Source organism: Megalobrama amblycephala, linkage group LG24, assembly GCF_018812025.1.
Source record: "Megalobrama amblycephala isolate DHTTF-2021 linkage group LG24, ASM1881202v1, whole genome shotgun sequence".
Lineage (NCBI taxonomy): Eukaryota > Metazoa > Chordata > Actinopteri > Cypriniformes > Xenocyprididae > Megalobrama > Megalobrama amblycephala.
In genome coordinates this window covers 26,922,789-26,944,288 of record NC_063067.1, presented here as the reverse complement: position 1 = coordinate 26,944,288, position 21,500 = coordinate 26,922,789, and the positions used below count along the sequence as shown (strand labels likewise).

The window sequence follows — 21,500 nt, the reverse complement described above, 5'->3', positions numbered from 1 at the left end:
AATGCATGCTGGGTGTCACCATAGTACAAAGCTCCCATCATTCACTGCAATATAAATAATTATTGTCACCACTGTTGAGGATTGTATCATAAGCGTTCATGTCTAAGCCTGAGCAGTAATAGTTGTTCATTTTCAGCATCAAAGCATTATGGTGGCATTTGTTTGAGTGTTTGTTTGTTTTTTGGTTTCTTAAAAAAAAAAAAGAGAGATCTCTTTGTGATTTTTATTTAAAATGGCTTTCAAAAAGGCCAAAACAATAAACAAGAAATTCCCCCTGACTAGGATTTTAAGAACTAACTGACAAGTAAAGTCAAAAGTAAATAATAAAATAAAATAGAGACTGACCCTGACTCTCTCTCTAACTCAAACACAAGAGATTTTTTTTTTTTTTTTTTTTTTTCCAAAAATAAATGGCATGCACCTCCCTACAAAAGTTTTCCACTCAGGCAGTTACAATAGCTGAAACACTCTGCTGTTTAGGCAATTACAACAGTGCTGAAATGCTCTGTTCTTCACACTCTTAACAACTTTACCTTGACACTACCGGTAAAGCAATCAACAAACACTTTAAGTACACAACAGGACTGGGACTGGAAGATGGCAGTTGCAAGGACAGAACACCTCAGCCTCTCTCACTGGACTGCCACGCTGCAGGTTCCTTTATACTCCAGCTAACGAATTCAAACAGGAGTCAGGTGGCACTCATTAGCCTGTCAAGCAGAGAGAACAGGAGGAGCAAGAGAGACAGGAACACAGTATACACTTAGGTAATTAGTTGCACATGTGTAAACACAAAAATCCACACGAGATCCGATTTTTTCGCATCCAATCTGAGCCACTTCCAAATGTGGTTTTTAATCAGATACATATCCGATCTGTGGACATGCGACCTACGCCTAAACATGCATATCCGATTCCCATTGGAATTCCAAGACACCACAAGGCGAGGGCGGCACGTTTGCTCTCTAAAAGGTAGCTTTAATGTTGTATTATGAAGCAGACATGCTTGTATGCACTCGCACTAAAAATTCAGGGAACTTTATATGTCTAAAGTTATCTATTTTTCTAGAAAGAAATTGCGCGCGCATACACTCACATACATTCAGCAGCTGAATGTCAACCTTTGCCCGGTTAATTTAAAAGAGACCGCAGAGTTGTTGTTTTTCATATAATCCAAAAGCTTCACTGTGCTGGTCGTATAATTAGAATATCATCAAAAAGTGGATTTATTTCACTAATTCCATTCAAAAAGTGAAACTTGTATAATATATTCATTCATTACACACAGACTGATATATTTCAAATGTTTATTTCTTTTAATTTTGATGATTATAATTGACAACTAAGGAAAATCCCAAATTCATTATCTCAGAAAATTAGAATATTACTTAAGACCAATACAAAGAAAGGATTTTTAGAAATCTTGGCCAACTGAAAAGTATGAACATGTACAGCACTCAATACTTAGTTGGGGCTCCTTTTGCCTGAATTACTGCAGCAATGCGGTGTGGCATGGAGTCGATCAGTCTGTGGCACTGCTCAGGTGTTATGAGAGCCCAGGTTGCTCTGATAGTGGCCTTCAGCTCTTCTGCATTGTTGGGTCTGGCATATCGCATCTTCCTCTTCACAATACCCCATAGATTTTCTATGGGGTTAAGGTCAGGCGAGTTTGCTGGCCAATTAAGAACAAGGATACCATGGTCCTTAAACCAGGTACTGGTAGCTTTGGCACCATGTGCAGGTGCCAAGTCCTGTTGGAAAATAAAATCTGCATCTCCATAAAGTTGGTCAGCAGCAGGAAGAATGAAGTGTTCTAATACTTCCTGGTATACGGCTGTGTTGACCTTGGAGCTCAGAAAACACAGTGGACCAACACCAGCAGATGACATGGCACCCCAAACCATGACTGACTGTGGAAACTTTACACTGGACCTCAAGCAACGTGGATTGTGTGCCTCTCCTCTCTTCCTCCAGACTCTGGAACCCTGATTTCCAAAGGAAATGCAAAATTTACTTTCATCAGAGAACATAACTTTGGACCACTCAGCAGCAGTCCAGTCCTTTTTCTCTTTAGCCCAGGTGAGACGCTTCTGACGCTGTCTGTTGTTCAAGAGTGGCTTGACACAAGGAATGCAACAGCTGAAATTCATGTCTTGCATACGTCTGTGCGTAGTGGTTCTTGAAGCACTGACTCCAGCTCCTGTCCATTCCTTGTGAATCTCCCCCACATTTTTGAATGGGTTTTGTTTCACAATCCTCTCCAGGGTGCGGTTATCCCTATTGCTTGTACACTGTTTTTTCTACCACAACTTTTCCTTCCCTTCGCCTCTCTATTAATGTGCTTGGACACAGAGCTCTGTGAACAGCCAGCCTCTTTTGCAATGACCTTTTGTTTCTTGCCCTCCTTGTGCAAGGTGTCAATGGTCGTCTTTTGGACAACTGTCAAGTCAGCAGTCTTCCCCATGATTGTGTAGCCTACAGAACTAGACTGAGAGACAATTTAAAGGCCTTTGCAGGTGTTTTGAGTTAATTAGCTGATTAGAGTGTGGCACCGGGTGTCTTCAATATTGAACCTTTTCACAATATTCTAATTTTCTGAGATACTGAATTTGGGATTTTCCTTAGTTGTCAGTTATAATCATCAAAATTAAAAGAAATAAACATTTGAAATATATCAGTCTGTGTGTAATGAATGAATATAATATACAAGTTTCACTTTCTGAATGGAATTAGTGAAATCAACTTTTCGATGATATTCTAATTATATGACCAGCACCTGTAGCTACTCTCTCTCTCGTGCACTCTTTCTCCCTTGCTCCCTCGAATTCATTCAAAAAATTCTAAAAATATCAAACGCAAATTACCTTTATTTTCTGCTCTATATCCATTCAGACAGAATTCACGCTGCAATACATCCATGACACTGACAGCTATAAACGTATCCATTCTGACAGGTAGGCTATCATGGCCACCCGATGAAATATATAAATAATTTTAATAGCACGGCAATTCAAAAGCTGAGGATCTACTATGTGCATGTAAAACTATCAATGACAATCATTTTGGGGCAGGAAGTAATGTAAACACAGATATCGGATACCAGTCGCGTCTAAAGTCAATGTAAACACACTGGCCAAAAAATCGGATATAGTCAAAAGATCGAATCTGTGCATTAAGACTTGCAGTGTAAATGCAGCCATATACACAGGAAACACGATGGCAAAGTTACCTCATACAAAATAGAGTAACTTATGCCCCCATGGACGTAACATAAACTAACTTCACAAGTTTCACTTGCACTGATATCAGAATCAGTTTCTCTCCATTGTGATTGGCTGTTTGCCACTGATGTCACACATTCATATGCACATGCTCCACAAACTCAGGATCGAAGCCGTAGTTGACAGAGAAAGTTGATGATCAGCATGGTACCAACAAATCCAGATTGGTGTGGTTTGATTTTGTCAACTTATCCTATAACCCTGAGTTTGTTCAACTACCATCATGGTACAGGCCTCAGACCTTTAATCTAATAAATAAACCAACAAACAGGAGAATAACTAGGAGAATATACAACCACACCACGCATAGATGATTAACAATACACTTAACTGAAACTGAGGGATTAAATACACAGAGCAAACAAAGGGAGTAACTAACTAGACACACCTGAACATATTCAGTACTCAATCAATTAACCACAGAAACAAACAGGCAGGGAATAGAGGATAACAGAACCAGTTAACAAACTAACAGCAAACAGAAACAGAACAATGAAAACTGAATCAAAACAGAACATGTGACAATAGGTTCAATATGGAATCAGAAATTAAAAGCACAGAATAAAATAAAATAAAACAATCCCTTTGGAACATAAATTTGATTTATCTGTATATTAAAAACAGATCATTAACCTCAATTAAATATGTATAACATAGCATTGTGAGCATTGTTAACTCTTAGTTAAGTATTTTTGGTAGCTGTAGCCTTGTGGTTAATGAAATGTCACTTCTGTCACTTTGCTCTGGTTTATTCTTGGTTTTGTGACAGAGCACTGACACTCCTGTACATCTTGCAGAAGTTGCAGAGAACAAAAGCAAACTTGTTCACATCAGCCACTGTTTTATTTATTTATTTATTTATTTATTTATTTAAACATCTTAGTATAAATTAGTAAGTATTATCAACATCAATGGGCTTTTTTTTTTTCTTTTTTTTGAGAAAATGGTTTGAGTTTGTTGCAGCCCCAGTCACCTCTAGCAGAATTGTTAAAGCCTCTTACAAGATGTTGGCTCACCACCTGCCAGATCAGGAGGCTAGCAGATAGGGTTATGATACTTACATGTTTTGACTTGTAAAGATTATCTTGATAGACAACACAACATTTGTACATTTTGAAGCCTAAATAAGTCATCAGATATAAAAAGCTAACAGTAGGCTATAAACAGACTACAGCACACCATGGTCACGGATCAACGTCACCACCACCAAGCTTCCTCAAACTTTATTTAAAAAACAAGTTTATTTAAAAACATGCTCGCTGATTATGATCTGCGCTGTGTATAAATACTTATCCACTTTTTCATGAGAAATGCTGTCCAAATGTCCTGTTTGTCATGATGACGTTTAAAGTCCCCACCAAAGGAAGTAGTCCCTTTTAGCAATTTGTTAGCAACCGCCGTTTTAAGACACAATAAAAGTTTAAAAAATTACAAGCGGGTTATAACTGGTGTGTTTTATGTCATTTTGTGTCCAACATTCCACACTTCGTTTTTTCTGTTAATTTAGTACATCATTCGGGTATTTAAAGTGCACTTTTTCTTTTTGGAATTTTCTGTGTGAACGCACTACTCGCACTATTTATACTTAAAAACGTCATAGAATAGTGCATAAGTACGCCTCCGGGTTTTGCCTACAAAAACACGTCATCCCTGAGGTACTCTATTTGTGTTAGTGCTCAAGAAAACATCTCTATTTACAACGTGTTTTGCAGCGTTGAGCAATGTAGCCAATCAGACATAGTTGTTGATCTCTATGTCCAATCAAAAATGTTTAACTCCCTGGAGTCTGAGGCTGATCTGGGGCCTGGAGAAGTTTTGACATGCCCTGACATTTGTGCTATTTTCAGTTGTTCATAAACATATTAATGACAAAAGTGTCATTACACTGTATTCAGCACAAACTAACCATAATATGTGAGGAACATGTATGTACATGTTTGTGTTTTTGAAGGAATAACGTTTATGCGTGGTTATTGAAAAAACAAAAAACTTAAGTCACTGAAATAAGGCCAAAAAAATAATATTAAATCTGTGTTCACAAGACTTCTGGGTATTGGAGGTTGTAGACTAGAGTTTTTGCTTCAAAATTATGTAAAAATTATGCTGACTACTCTTTCATATAAAACAATAGAGAGATTTAAATTTTCTAAAACATCTTTGGTCAAGAAACACAGTATGCATGGAGGCGTGAATCATCATGACTAATGGGTCATTCTCACCTGAGAAGACAAAAGAATCACATAATAATGACCTGAAATGACTTGCATAATAATGAGCTCTTTCAGTCAGGTAGGCTGTGAAAAAACCCTCTGTGATCATGTGGTGTATATCAAACATACAGAAAAAATAGCAATACTGTGAAATATTATTACAATTTAAAATAATGGTATTCTATTATATTCTTTAAAATATAATGTACTTGTGTGATGCAAAGTGTCTGAACAATTATGTTACGTCTATGGCATTTCATATAGGCTTTTAGCTTAAAAGCATGCACATTTGGAGAAATATTGATGGATTCTCATATGTTTGTCAATTTTCTATACAGAGGAGTAATATTTATTCAGGATTTATTGTCATTACTATGAGCGCTGGATACTGTGTTTTCAATTCATACTTGCAGCCGGAGGGCGCTCTGTGCACCTTTAGTCCACAAATGCCTGCTAAAGAAGAATAGGCAATCCAGGAACTAACCGAACTAACAGAGGCCATAGATCGCTAACTATGGCTATTCAAAATAGAATAGCGCTCGCTCCGTGGGCGTGGCCGCATTAGCGGATAATGAGCTGAATCATGGACATGGCTCTCTTTTCATACAGATTACATAAACAGAAAATAATTGTTTTTGAATTGACTTACACGATTTAAAACCTGACATTTCAACGTTTTTTTAGACATAAGTCTAATTTTTTTGTGATTAGTATTAGTATAAAGTTACAGTTCATTTTCTGAGAACTATCAGATTGGACTTCGTTCAGAGGGAGACGAGAGATCACGCATCATGTTAGTTTTCTTTATTTTGCAAAAAGCACAACATTTTGTTTTTACTCTGAGTGTACACAAATAAAAGAAGATATTCCACAGATTAAAATGGTGTATAACTCTTAATTGTATGTGCAACATTGATGGAGTATTCTGAGTCTCTTTCACATTGGTAAGAAAAAAAAACACGGTGATATCGCCGGCGATACCTCAGACCTCAGAGTGTTAAGTTAGTCAGAATCTACTCACCTCTCAAAACGTCAGAGTCTTTATTCAGCTCTCATTAACAAAGTGTAGACATGATGTAAGTAAGAGATTTAATGTGCATTGTTGATTATTATAGAACTTTGTGAGATCGCGGTCAACTGACAAAGCAACAGAGTTTTAGTGATGAAAGAAACGGGACAGAAATATGACATATTAAAATAGACTAACGCTAAAGCAATGTAAAGGCAGACTAGAAAAATATTTGTAGCAACTAATGACTTGCAAAATAATCTTAAATGTCTCAATGTACACTGCTATGGTGGAGCCGTTGCTTATAGTCTAACTTATGCTGGGTAACGTCACACACTAAAAGATTTTTGAAAACTTTTTTTCGAACTTTTCAAAATGTGAGAGATCACAAACATGAGGACAAACAAATCCTAGATTTAACCGTTTTACTCCTATAGTGTGTAGTGTGCTGTGATGTGACAAAGACAGTCCTGACTGTGAACAAGGGAAATCTCGTAAAATCTCTTGAGACTTCAGAATAAACATGGACGATAGGCAAGAAGAAATTGTGTTGATAGTGTTTGGAATGATTTTGGTATGTTTTAATGGACACTTTGTATAAACACTCGTGCTGTTGCCACAAATCAACAAGCTGATCCTCCATCTTCAGAGGTCTTTTAAACAAATGAAATTTATATAAGAAGGAGGAAACAATGGTGTTTGAGACTCACTGTATGTCATTTCCATGTACTGAACTCTTGTTATTTAACTATGCCAAGGTAATTTCAATTTTTAACGTTGTGCTGCGCTATGACTAAGTTTGTTATGCTTCTGTCTTTTGTCAGCTCGCTTTCTGATTGGATATTTTTTCATTCCACGTGATAATCTCCAGAGCATGCACATGTTTGTCCTCGGGGTTCCATCAACACATCACCAACACAACGATTGGGGCACCTTCGAAGTTCTTCTGAGCAGATTCAGTCACTCTTAACACACCTCACACCATAGAAACATCTGATAAGATAATCTGTAGAACCATCAAGATAATCGGGACATTACCTAGGATTGTAGGAAGGGGAGAAATCTGCCCAAAATCAGCCCGATTACCTTGTGGTGTGTACCCAGCATTACATTTGCATTTTACTAGAGCACCCACAGTAATTTCAGAAGCACTCTCAGTGATTTGATTCTGGAACTGGCCGGCGCATTTTAGAAAAGTACTCTTTAGGTTCCTCTGGTTTAAACTAAGAAAAATTCACAGCTAGAAATGTTGGTGTGGTGTTAGTTTTGTGGCTTTTGTGTGATACCATTTTAAATGCATGTCATAATCCAGCGGGGCCATGGAGGAAAAAGTTCACATAACACTGCATTTATCAATTTTTTTTTTTTGAACAAAAGTGCATTTAACCGAACCCACAATGCTTAACAGAAACAGAAACAAGAACAAAACCAATGTCAGAATTGGTAAGTGTTTATAATTTAATAATATAATATTAGATTGGCACCAGGTGCATTCTAGAAGATTAAAAACGCCTGCATGAAAAATTAGCTTTTTCATGATTCATGTGTTTTCTTTACACAATCATGTATCTACAACTCATTTTTGTTGTAGAGTATACTGCAGGCTCACTATCTTCCTCACACACACACAAAGTAACATCGGTGGGATAAGCACATACTTGCAAGGTTCACTGAACATCCTTTTATTACAATTAAAAATGGAAATAGGTGATTCAAAATATCATTCAACCCAAACATTTATTCGACTTTGTTGGTGAAATGGGAGTAGACAAGACGTCATGATTTCCTGTCAAGTTTTAATTAAAATTGGTTTCAACAGGAAGCTTTTCTCATTTCAGAGACTTACCCAAGGTCAGTGTTCACTGAGGCTCTACTTTGACTGTAAATGGAAACATTTAAAATCATCCTTTTGACAGGTAGGGTGCCTTTATTAATATGAATTATATTTGAAACCAACATTATCAGGGAAAAAAGTACAAAAGCTGTCACTGGGGCAGTACCCTTTCAAAAGGTACATCTTTGTACCTAAAGAGGGCATATTTTTATCTCAGAGGTACATATTGGTAGCAAAAGTGTACATGTTAGTACCTAAATGATACATATAGAAACTTTTAAAAGGGTACCGCCCCAGTGACTGTTTTTGTACCTTTTTTTTTTCTTTCCCGAGAGTGAATAATACTAGTAAATCACCATACTGTATCCCAGCTTATCCCTGAATCTATTTTAAATTATAGTGGCAGTCTGTAGCAGTAATATGGCAGTAACATCTCAAGAGAGCACTGAAGGTAAGATTCTTTTTTCTTTTTTTTTCTTTTTTTTTTGTTAATACTATCGGTGATTGCTGGTTTAGTCCTGTTCCCCACGTACATACTATGTACTTGTTATAGTAATAAATAACTGGGTAATAACTAGGTACTAATCCTAAACCCAACCTTAATCCCTGTAGTTACCTATTACCCAGTTTTTTTCTTAGGTAAGCAGTACATTGTAAGTACATTTACTGTAAAATAAAGTGCAACCTGGACTTTTAATGACTATTTTATTTAACTTTTTTTTTTTAAAATTACACCACTGCATTAAAAAGTATTTAGCCACTCTAACATAAGGATTATTCATCCCCTAGACCTTCCGATTCCAATTCCCAAGCCCAATATAACTCGCAGTCCAACTCATAAGGTGCTGTACAGAACAGAGGAGGTCACTCTGCACTGTGAGGTTCCTGGAGGAGCATCTGAGTTCCAATACGACTGGTACAAGGACTCCGCTAATTTCAAATCTGACAATCATTCCAGCATCACTGTGACAGATGGTGGAAATTATGAATGCAAGGCAAAAAACAGAACTTCTGAGTCTGAAAAAAGTGATGGGTACTCTTTACCTCTGCAAGGTGAGTGGATATCAAAATATAAAATATATGTTCAGTAATAATATTTTAGTTACACTTTATTTAAATGGTCCACTTTAGACATTCTACTAACTATAAGTAACTTTGCAACTAAATGTAAACTAACTCCCATTAGACTAATAGTAAACTGTAGTAGACTGTTAGGTATGGTTAGGCTTAGTATAAAATAAGTTGACATGTAGTTGTAAAGTTACTTATACTCAGTAGAACGTCTGCTAGGGAGCATCAAAATACGGATGTCTATACAAGACTGAAAATGTCTGTCTGAAGTGTGAAATTCAGTGAAGCTCAGATAACTGGACCTACAGATGGTTTAAAAAATGGTGAAGCTACAATAATCTAAATCTCAATTAGATATCCAGTCAGCAAAAAAAAAAAAAAATAAATAAATAAAAATAAAATAAAGGGTGATTCAGGAGATTATAAATGCCAGGGATTTATTCAAGGGAGAGTATAAACTACAATGAGAAACTCTGTTACAATTAAAGTTCAAGGTAAGCTTAGGCTGTCACAGCCTCTCTTAACACACCATATGCACCATCCTACAACTCCACCCATCCGATCACAGACACCCGAATACTGATCAGCTGCACCTGTCTCTCATTATCACAAACTGGTTAAACACTTACCATTCCCACACAATCGTGTCTGTCTCATCAATCTCAACTGGAGAGTGTACCTAATGACTCACCCCGTCTTGTGTCTGTGCTATCCCTCAGCATAGACTCTGCATCCTCCCTGCATGGTCTTCATCACCTTCAGCCATGTGTTTACCTGCAAGAAGGAGAAAAGTATTCAGTTAATGACTATCGGTTGGATTGCATTGAACTGTGACTCACCTGATCGTTTTTCTGTTCTGTTTCAACAATCTGTGAATAAATCGCCCGTTACTGCTGAATCCCTTGTGTCCTCCTCTGTTACATGACAGAAAACCAGACTGAACACAAAGTGAAACCCACGATGGAAGCGAGAGCTACCGATCCATTTGCTGAGCTTGTGCATTCCCTTCGGAAGTCACAACTTCCGCATTCCAGCACTTCCTCAACAGTCACATCAGCCAGTCCCATGGCCTAACCAGTGACCTACTCTGGAGCGGCTGAGGATTGCAGCGGGTTCTTGCTTCACTGTTCTCTTCAATTTGAGGTGCAGTCCCAGCGCTTTCTGATGGAAAAATCCAAAATCACATATATCATTTCTCTCCCGTCTTGAAGAGCTCTTCGATGGGCTAAATCCATCGGGGAACAGGAAGGCGCAACTGCATGAAGCTGCGGTGAGTGCACTAAATAAAGGGTAGAAGAAAATATCCCAACATCATTTCTTGTTTCATTTCTTTGCATAATAACTGACAAAGGAAAATCAGACACGACCATCACAGCCTCGAACTTCATTCACCACTTCAAAAAGTATTGTTCGTGGTCATTCCGTGTCAACTCAACCAGAGGTCCCTGTCTCAAATTTTTGATTTTGTTAATATTTTTTCTGTTGAAAGACAAACATAAATGGTGATGAAAGCCAAAATATTAAATGTCACAGTATATTTACTAAGTAATCCACTATTTTGTAGAGGGGGGTCAAAATGACAATTTTCACCTGAGATTTGGAGCCAAGTTTGAGGGGTGTAAAAATTACTTTAGAAAGATGACAGCATCATTATTTTATTTTCACACAGAGATTTGGAGATCTATTAGATCTATTGTTTCATTATTTGCCAACAATGACAGTTCAAATATGGCAAAAAGCACTTCCTGTTTTTTTTTTGTTTTTTTGCCTGAAGTTTGCATGCCTGTAACTCAAGAAGTGTTATAGATATCTGAATATCCTTTTAGATTTTGGTTCTTAACAAACCTTCCTTTTGGTATCTTCATCTTAAAGGCTCTCGATGGTACAAACCCAGAGATATGGAGATCTTAATGTGGCTCCATGAGTAAATTGGTAAATTGTACACATTTTTCAGTTGTTTAAAAACCAAATGTGGGTTACTTTGCATGCAGCTGATACCTTTTTTATTTTAAAGAGGAATATCTGAAGAACAAATAATAGTTAAAAATAGAAATGTATCTTTTTTTTTCCATTGCATAGAACATACCTGTCTGTGTGCCATTGTAACGAGGCAGACTTGGGGAGATCCATTTGCAGCTTTAAGACTATCGTAGTTGTACAGGCAGGGGTCAGATACCAGCAAAGATAATGTCAGAGGCAGGGCAAACTCAGAGTCAGTAACCAGGCAAACAATCAGGGCGGGCGGCAGGCAAGACAGGGTAATTGGTAACAGGCAGAGATATCAGTAGGCAGGCAGCAGGCAGGCAGCAGGCAGTCAACAGGGGTAATAGGCAGTCCAAGGTCAAACACAGGAAATCAAACACAAGATATAACGCTCAGTAATGCAGCCGTGGCAAACAAGACTTCGCAAAGCATGATGGGGCGTGAGAGTCTTATATAGTCCAGGGGAAATGAGGTTCAGGTGGAGGTGTAATCAGTCCAGGTATGGGGAGTGGGAAATGTAGTCCAAGGGTGGTTAGTATTCGGGCAAGGGTGCCCTCAGGTGGTGATCGGAGGGAGCAACAGAGGCCGAGTTTGTGACAGCCATAAATATTCTTCTTTCAAAGTTTGCATGCCTGTAACTCTAAAAGTATTCAAGACATCTTAATATCCTTCTAAATTCTCATCCTTAAACTTTTCTTTTGAAAACTTCATTTCATTTCATTTCACTTCATTTCATTTAATCATAAGGCCCTATTTAATTCAGTCCCACAGATAGTGACTCCATGTCCAAATTTTTGAATTTTACCCATTTTCAATGGTCGACCTACCAATCTCTGTAAGAATAAAATAATGATCCTGCCATCTTTCTAAAGTAATTTTTAACCCTTCTTATTTCAAGTGGTACTCACTGCAGAGTTTATGATGGCCAGCTCCTCCTCTCTGGATGTCGAATGGGGTGGAGAGATAGAGTTGTGGGTAGGGTTAGGGTAGGGTTAGGGTGTGGATGTACATTCGCTCCTCCTTGTTGGACGTCTAGCAGGGGGTGGGGGAGCTAACGTAAGCTCCACCCATTTGCTCTGCAGCGAGCCCCTAATTTGGCTCCAAATCTCAGGTGAAAATTGTCATTTTGACCCCCCTCTACAAAATAGTGAATTATTCAGTAAATATACATATGTGACATTTAATATTTTGACTTTCATCACTATTTATGTTTGTCTTTCAACAGAAAAAAATATTAACAAAATCAAAAATTTGAGCTGGGGAAGTTTCCAAAATTTGGACATTTGACACGGAATGACCCTATAGTTAATTTGACTAAATCAAGAGAGAATAATGGTCAAAACAGCATGCATCTTTATATGTTTTCAAATGTAGCTTAAGGCTGTCAGAAGATTAAAATGACAATTAATGATAGCATGTTTTGTAATTAACGTGATGCAAATTCACTGACATTTTCTACAGTTTCTTTCAAATCACAGTGCTTTAATGCCAAATATCACTCTTTCTAATGACGGAAAACACTATACAAAACTGTTAATGATGCCAGTGTTTTATATACAGTACTGTGCAAAAGTCTTACATCAGTATTTTCACCTGCCAAATTTTTTTTTAAGGCAGTTATTTACTGTGGCAACATCTCTAAGACGCTTAAAAAAACCTACCTGCAAAGCTACCTGAAAAACTATTTGCAAGTGTACCAAGGACAAAAGTTGTTTTAAACGCCAAGGGTGATCACACCAAATATTGATTTGATTTAGTTAATAGAAGTTAATTTATAAATAAAATCTATTTATGACATTATTTTTGAAAGCTTCCTGACTTTGCAGCATTTTTAGACAAGTGCCTAAAACTTTCACAGTACTGTAGCTTTAGAGGTTGTTTTCTTCAAGCGTCTTGGAGACATTGCCACAGTTCTTCTGGATTTAGTCTTTTATTAAAACTTCTATTAAATTTCTATTGACTAAATCCATCAATATTTGGTGTGATCACCCTTGGTGTTTAAAACAGCTTTTGTCCTAGATACACTTGCAATAGTTTTTCAGGTAGCTTTGCAGGTAGGTTTCTTTAAGCATCTTAAAGATGTTGCCACAGTTCTTCTGGATTTAATCTCAGTTTTTTTCTGCTTCTTCATGTAATCACAGACAGACTCAATGATAGTGAGATCAGATCTCTGTGTGGAGCACTGGCTGTTGTCAGACTCCTTGTGCATAAAAAAATCTCACTGGATTATTACAATTCAATGCAAAAGGAATGTTTGGAAATGTAAACTGATATTTTCTACTGACACACTACAGCAAAAGATATAAATAACTGGCTTAAAAAAACATTTTTGGGGGGTGAAAATACAAACCCCATTCCAAAAAAGTTGGGACACTGTACAAATTGTGAATAAAAAAGGAATGCAATAATTTACAAATCTCATAAATTTATATTTTATTCACAATAGAATATAGATAACATATCAAATGTTGAAAGTGAGCCAAATATTGGCTCATTTTGGATTTCATGAGAGCTACACATTCCAAAAAAGTTGGGACAGGTAGCAATAAGATGCCGGAAAAGTTAAATGTACATATAAGGAACAGCTGGAGGACCAATTTGCATCTTATTAGGTCAATTGGCAACATGAACAGCCTCTCAGTGTGGCAGTGTCTCTCAGAAGTCAAGATGGGCAAAGGATCACCAATTCCCCCAATGCTGTGGAAAAATAGTGGAGCAATATCAGAAAGGAGTTTCTCAGAGAAAAGTTATCATCATCTACAGTGCATAATATCATCCAAAGATTCAGAGAATCTGGAACAATCTCTGTGCGTAAGGGTCAAGGCCGGAAAACCATACTGGATGCCCGTGATCTTCGGGCCCTTAGACGGCACTGCATCAAATACAGGAATGCTACTATAATGGAAATCACAACATGGGCTCAGGAATACTTCCAGAAAACATTGTCGGTGAACACAATCCACCGTGCCATTTGCCGTTGCCGGCTAAAACTCTATAGGTCAAAAAAGAAGCCATATCTAAACATGATTCAGAAGTGCAGGCGTTTTCTCCTGGCCAAGGCTCATTTAAAATGGACTGTGGTAAAGTGGAAAACTGTTCTATGGTCAGACGAATCAAAATTTGAAGTTCTTTTTGGAAAACTGGGACGCCATGTCATCCGGACTAAAGAGGACAAGGACAACCCAAGTTGTTATCAGCGCTCAGTTCAGAAGCCTACATCTCTGATGGTATGGGGTTACATGAGTGCGTGTGGAATGGGCAGCTTACACATCTGGAAAGGCACCATCAATGCTGAAAGGTATATCCAACTTCTAGAACAACATATGCTCCCATCCAGATGTCGTCTCTTTCAGGGAAGACCTTGCATTTTCCAACATGACAATGCCAGACCACATACTGCATATCAATTTCAAAGGAAAAATTGACTCTGAAGTGTTCACTTGATGGAGATTCTAATAAATGGGGCTATATATGGTTTGAAACTTCTCAAGGATAAGGACATTGCCATTTCTAGAAATACTGTCAGTCATTTCAGTAAAAGTGAATTGGGATTGTATACTTGAAGAGAAAAACATGGAAATGAAAATGTGAAAGTCATTTAACAAATTAACAAAATAATTCAGATAGTGAAAGTCAGGAGCCTTAAGGAGATCAAGGATGATTTTGTTCTGTTTTCTGTTCACGCAAACAATTATTTAGGTCGCATTAGCCGCATCACATATATCATGGAGGGGGACCCCGAGACCAAAGCCTTTGGGACATGGGTGGGGACCTTGGGTATATAACCAGGTCTAGGATGAAGGAAAGCCTTAACCATACCAGGCACAAATTCCAAACATGAGGGAGCAACAGAAAGTGCTTGAAGATCTCCAATTGCGCCAGCTTCTGATTGGCTGAAGCAAGATGCTCACAGGCATGCAGAGAGAATGGCAGGGCGACGCAGTGTCTCGTTCCCTATTCAGGGAACCAGGGTTACACAAGTAACCCGAGACGTTCCCTTTCATGGGAACTTCGAGCTGTGTCAAGACACATTGGTAACCCAATCCCAACTACGCCATAATGCCCAGTGCCTGTCTGTTATCATTGAGATGAAAGCACAGCAGACCCCGGAATGGAGCCCAAGTCAAGGTTGTAAAACCTAAAAAAGGTATGCTGAGAGGACCACACAGCCGCATCACATATATCATGGAGGGGGACTCCGAGACCAAAGCCTTTGGGACATGGGTGGGGACCTTGGGTATATAACCAGGTCTAGGATGAAGGAAAGCCTTAACCATACCAGGCACAAATTCCAAACATGAGGGAGCAACAGAAAGTGCTTGAAGATCTCCAATTCTTTTGAGAGGTGAAATTGCCAACAGGAAGATAGTTTTGAGAGTGAGGAATCTCTCAGACACCTCCTCTAATGGTTCGAAGGGAGCCTCAGCTAACCTTTCCAACACAATAGCCAAGTCCCAGGCCTCAGCCTCTGGGTACCACAATGAACTCTCTTCCCACAGAAGAGCCCCCCAAAGGAGCATGATACAGTAAGCGGAAATAGCCGGTATATACCTTCAAGGTAGAAGAAGATAAACCATCCGAGAATCTTTCTTGGATAAATTGCAGCACATTACTGATAGAGGAGTGGAACGGGTCCAACTGACGTTGTCCACACCAAGTAGAAAACAACTTCCATTTATATGCATATAGCTTTATAGTGGAGGGAGCTCTGGAGTGGAGTATGGTCTCCAGAACCTCGGTTGGGAGACCGGATTCTATGAGCCTAGCCCCCTCAGAGGCCAGGCCCACAGTTTCTAGAACTCCGGGCAGGGGTGAAGTATCATGCCCACTTGAGACAGAAGGTCCTGTCTGATGGGGAACTCCATGGAGGAGCCGTCTAGGAGAGACACTAGGTCTGTAAACTAAACTTGGGTAGGCCAGAACGGGGCTATCAAAATGAGATGGACCCCGTCCCGGCGAACCCTCTCCAGAACTTCTGGGAGCAGAGCAATCAGGGGAAATGAGTACAGACACAGCCTGGGCTGAGAGTACCACAGTGGGCAATGAGGGGAAATGAGTACAGACACAGCCTGGGCTGAGAGTACCACAGTGGGCAATGAGAAGTTTCTTTTGAAGCAAACAGGTCGACTTCTGCGTGACCGAAATTTTTCCAAATGAGCTCCACCACCTCGGGGTAGAGTCTTCATTCCCCGGGCCTCAGCCCCTGCCTCGACAGGATGTCTGCCCCCACATTTCAATGCCCCTGGATATAAGCCGCTCTGAGGGAGAGGAGCTTCCCCTGGGCCCACAGGAGGATCCGATGGGCTAATTTGCACAATTGGTGAGACCTCAGACCCCCCTGGTGGTTGATATAGGAGACCACCGACATGTTGTCCATGTGGACCAACACGTGATGGCCCCTCAGGTCTGGGAGGAAGTATTTGAGAGCTTGAAATACCGCCATCATTTCCAGTCGATTTATGTGCCAGGAAAGTAGATGGTCCTCCCAAAGACCCTGAGCTGAGCAACCACTCATGATCACCCCCCAGCCTGTGAGGGAAGCATCCATCGTTAGCATTACGCGACGACAAGGAGCCCCCAACACAGGTCCCTGGGACAGCAACCAAGGCTTCTTCCACATGACAAAGGCATTGCTACGTGACCTTGATCATGCAAAAAGGATTTCCCGTCGGGGAAAACCCCTTGGTCCTGAGCCACCACTGTAAGGGTCTCATGTGCAGCAGGCCAAAAGGTATCAAGTTGGACGCAGCTGCCATCAGGCCCAACAGTCTCTGAAACTGTTTTACAGTGAGTGACTGGCCTAATTTCACCCCATTCACGGCTGAGAGAATGGAATTCACCCGAGCAGGAGACAGACGTGCCTGCATCATGGTGGAATCCCAGACTACCCCTAGGTAGTTGGTAGTTTGAGCTGGAAGAAGCACACTCTTCTTGGCATTGAGTCTCACTCCTAACCTTCTCATGTGGGACAGAACAACATCTCGATGTTGGACTGCCAGTTGCTCGGATTGAGCTAGAATCAAGCTGTATTATGGAGCTGCATCCAAGCATTTCGTGAAGGTGCAGGGTGAAAGTGCTAGGCTGAAAGGAAGAAACCTGTATTGATAAGCTTCGCCCCCGAAAACAAATCTGAGGAACCTCCTGTGCTGAGGATGGATGGATACATGATCTATTGTCACAAACCAGTCCTCAGATCTGATCTGATCTGGGATGATCTTTTTGAGTGTAAGCATCTTGAACTTGAGCTTTTGAACAGAGCAATTTAACACGCGTAAATCTAGAATAGGATGCAACCCTCCATCCTTCTTTGGAACAATGAAGTATCAGCTGTAAAACCCTGACAGCTTGCTGGGAGGAGGAACCCTTTCTATAGTCCTTTTTGCAAGAGCTTCAGAACCTCTTGTTCCATCACCAGAGACTGCTCGGGGTCCACCACCGTAGGGATGACCCCACTGAACCGGGGCGGGTGAGACCCGAACTGAATTTTGTAACCCTTTTCTATTGTGGGCAGGACCCATTGAGAAATACTGGGGAGAAGTTTCCATTCTGCCAGAAATCCTACTAAGGGAACCAGTCTCTCGAGACTGGCCTCTTGAGTTTTTTGACCCTCTTCGGAGGGTTGGTGGGGACCGCTGCACCCTGAAGCACACGAGGTGGCAGGGTTGGCAGAACGGCCCCCTGAGGGCACTGAAGAGGGATGGATACCATATAGTGTGATATAGGACCCTCTCCGCAGGGGGCTGCCCTCAGAAGTCCCACGCCACTGGTGTCAGGACTTCTTTGAAGACTTCTTAGCAATAATGACAGTCCTCAGATCTGTCTTACCCTTCGAAGGCTTCGATTGTGTCGCCCACCCCGGTCCCCAAGCTCTTTGCTGGGGAGCATGGGTGGTGACACTCTGTTTTTGTTGCGCTCTATGCGCTGAGGAGCTGCTTGACGGCTGATGCTGCTCCCGCTCAGCAGCCTCAGGGGGTAGAGAGTGGCAGGGGAGGAACTTTTGGAAGGCCGTTGACTGTTTTTTGGCTTCCTGGAACCTCTCGATGACGGATGTGACAGAGTCGCCAAAGAGGCCCAGGGAAGACAGCGGCGCATCCATGAGAACGCTTTTATCCTTCTCTTTGATATTGGATAAATTTAGCCATAAATGCCTCTCCGTGGCCACCAGGGCTGCCATAGACCGGCCGATTGTTTTAGCCATCTCCTTGGTGGCCCAGAGAGACAGATCAGTGGCTTTTCTGAGTTCTTGTACAGCTTCAAAACTAGCTTCACCGCTCTCAGCTATTTCCCCCAGCAGGTCAGCCTGATAAGCTTGTAAAATTGACATTGTATGCAAACAAGCTGCAGCCTGACCTGCTGCTGAATAAGCTTTGCCCACCAGCGCTTATGTAATTCTTAGAGGTCTGGTGGGCAGCGTTGGGGATTTAAGGGACGATGCAGACTCTGGAGAGAGATAGCTCGCAAGCGTTTCTTCTACCCTAGGCATCGCACCATAAACATAATGTTTTAGCCCCACGATGTTGGAATAGACAGAAGTCTGGGGGCTGAACACTCTGTACTGTGCTGGTCTCTGCCACAACCCTGACACCTCAGTGTGGAGGTCGGGAAAGAACGGCAGTCCCCGACACTAAGGTTGTGACCTAGCGGGCAGAAATCCCTCATCGAGCTTGCTGTTTTGACGTGCCTCATTTCTTTTAACAGGCCACTCAATATGTAACTTTTCTACTGCCCTGGTCACAACCTCTAGCAGCTCCTCGTGTGTATCCCCACCCGTGATGAAACAAGGGCAGGGATAAACACACTTGACAAACTGCTGTTTGCTCACCATTTCGTGTCTTTACACACACATATATATAACACACAATTGCTGAAGACACAGAAGCTGGCATTCTTTGTTTTCAGGTGTGCTTTATAGTTTCCTGGTCTGTGACGTCACCCGCTCTGATGCCCCGTCATGCCAGTGATTCGATTTCACAAGTGCTTCAAGACGTAATCATGCAGAGATGATCCCAATGCGTCTCGACGCAGCTTGAAGTTCCCATTAAAAGGAAACTAAAAGTGATGCATATTTCTCAGTAATACATAAATGAAACAAGTAAGAATTAGATTTGTGCAACATGATTCATGTTTTGAGCGTAGGATTGATTTAGCTTCTTTACTGTTGCAACTTTGTATTTTAGAGTGGAAAGTGATTTTCAGTGGGAAATTCAGTTCATAGTCTCAGATTTCCTAGAATAACAAACAAAATCAAAGTTATTGTTTGAAGGTGGTCCATTATTTATTGTTTACCTCTGTTGCTCCTATAGACTTAGTTTTAGTATTAAGGCCTGTACACACCGGGACGAATATCGCACACGCTTATCTTCAGCGTTTTTTGAGATGTTTTTTGTGTTCATACCCAAGCGATTTTCACTGGCGATGCATAGAGTGAATGTGCAAATTCACTCCCTGCCAGTATATGGCGCTTGTGCTTAACGGTAGTGCAAATAAACATATTTATGATATTAATAAAGTTAAAGAAGATAAAAATGCAGATATAAAATGGTATATATGGCATATATATGACATGAGAGATGGTAGTCAGAAACGGTAGGCTAGTGCAAATAAGTCACAATGGAAGTGCAAGTGAACAGTAGTGCAAATATACAAATTTATGAAATAGACATTCTCAACTATATTCTTGAATGTAAAAAACAAAAAAACAGTAAAAATACAGAAATAATACACATCTATTGGTGTGGCCAAGAACTGGCAGAGCACCCATAGCATGCATCTCAATCAGCTCCCTAGTTCAGTAGTCAGGGCACTGATCAGGGAGTCTGCCACATTCATTTATACGACCTAGGAAGCTAGGGAGCTGATTGAGATGCAGGGATAGTTTGTAGGGGTCTTCCTCGTCTACTTACTTCCTCTTCGTCGTCTTGGTATCAATGTGTGCTCGGTAAGACCGTTTTGTGCTTGAGCGCCACCGAGTCGTGTTTTACTGTAACTTCAGCAGCTCCATGTACGTGAACAAAAGCGGCAATCTCGTTGGTCTGCCAGTTTTTAACGCAGCGCGTCAAACCAGAAAAAATTGACACCAGTTTTTTGAAAAATTACACTTTTACGCCTGCCGTTTCTCACGTCGGTGTGCACACTCACATTGGCACCTTTTGTTTAGTCACGAGGCGTTAAACAGCGGCGATAATCGCGTGCGATATTCGTCCCAGTGTGTACAGGCCTTTAGGCTCTATGTGAACAGATGCACCTTACAGTTTGGTTCGTTTTCCTCTCCCCCTTTAGATCTGCCTGAAGCAAGAATCCAGTCAGAATGGACAGAAGCATTTCCTGGTGAAAAAGTGTCTTTGCAGTGTGTGATTCCTGTATCTGAAAACTGGATCTATAAGTGGTTCAAGGACTCAGAAAATGTTGTCTCCAGTGATAAAAGAATAATAAAAGACAACACTCTCACTCTCTCAGTGAAGTCTGGTCATAAAGAGGATTATGCTTGTCAAGCTGAGCTGAAGGGCAGGACGGTGACAACCGCAAAAAGCAAAATACATTCATTAAAGGTTTATGGTAAGTTTTTGTCACAGAATAATCTATTATCAGTTTAGATAAAAACAGCATGTCATGACTAATACACAATCCTTCACATTGTGAAATACAGCCATTTTTAATATTTCCGAACACAGATCTTTATTTTTGCATAATTCATTAACCCCATGCTTATTATATAATGTCAACATTGTAATTATAAAGGATGATTCTAAAATATAATATACATTATATTGTATGTATAAAAACAATTATACATTATTTTATAAATAAATTATTATTACGATTTTTTATCATTCTAAAGGATCAAAGCCAGCAGTCCTTCTGAAGCAAGATCCACCATACCCAGAGATCTACACTGGGGAACAAGTCAAACTCATTTGTAGCATTAAGGAGGAGACTTCAAAATGGCAATATCAGTGGCAAAAAAATTCAGTGCTAGTAAACAATAACACTTACACTATCCTAAATGCTACACTCGATCAAAACGGGGAATACAATTGCATCATAAAAAGGAGAGAGATGACACACACAGAGTCCACAAAATTGAATATAAGTGGTAAGATTAATCTGTTTTA

General features: G+C 40.1%; 1 protein-coding gene across 1 annotated transcript in view; it reads left to right on the top strand.

Moving 5' to 3' along the window:
• Positions 1–8,117: 8,117 nt before the first annotated feature.
• LOC125259674 (hemicentin-1-like) overlaps positions 8,118–21,500 on the top strand; it is a 92,445-nt gene continuing 79,062 nt past the window's right edge. Inside the window, exons 1-5 of the mRNA XM_048177518.1 lie at positions 8,118–8,416; positions 8,735–8,785; positions 9,124–9,387; positions 20,668–20,943; positions 21,227–21,481. Coding sequence (XP_048033475.1) covers positions 8,386–8,416; positions 8,735–8,785; positions 9,124–9,387; positions 20,668–20,943; positions 21,227–21,481 — 877 coding nt within the window. The 5' untranslated portion in view covers positions 8,118–8,385. The remainder of the gene's footprint in view (positions 8,417–8,734; positions 8,786–9,123; positions 9,388–20,667; positions 20,944–21,226; positions 21,482–21,500) is intronic.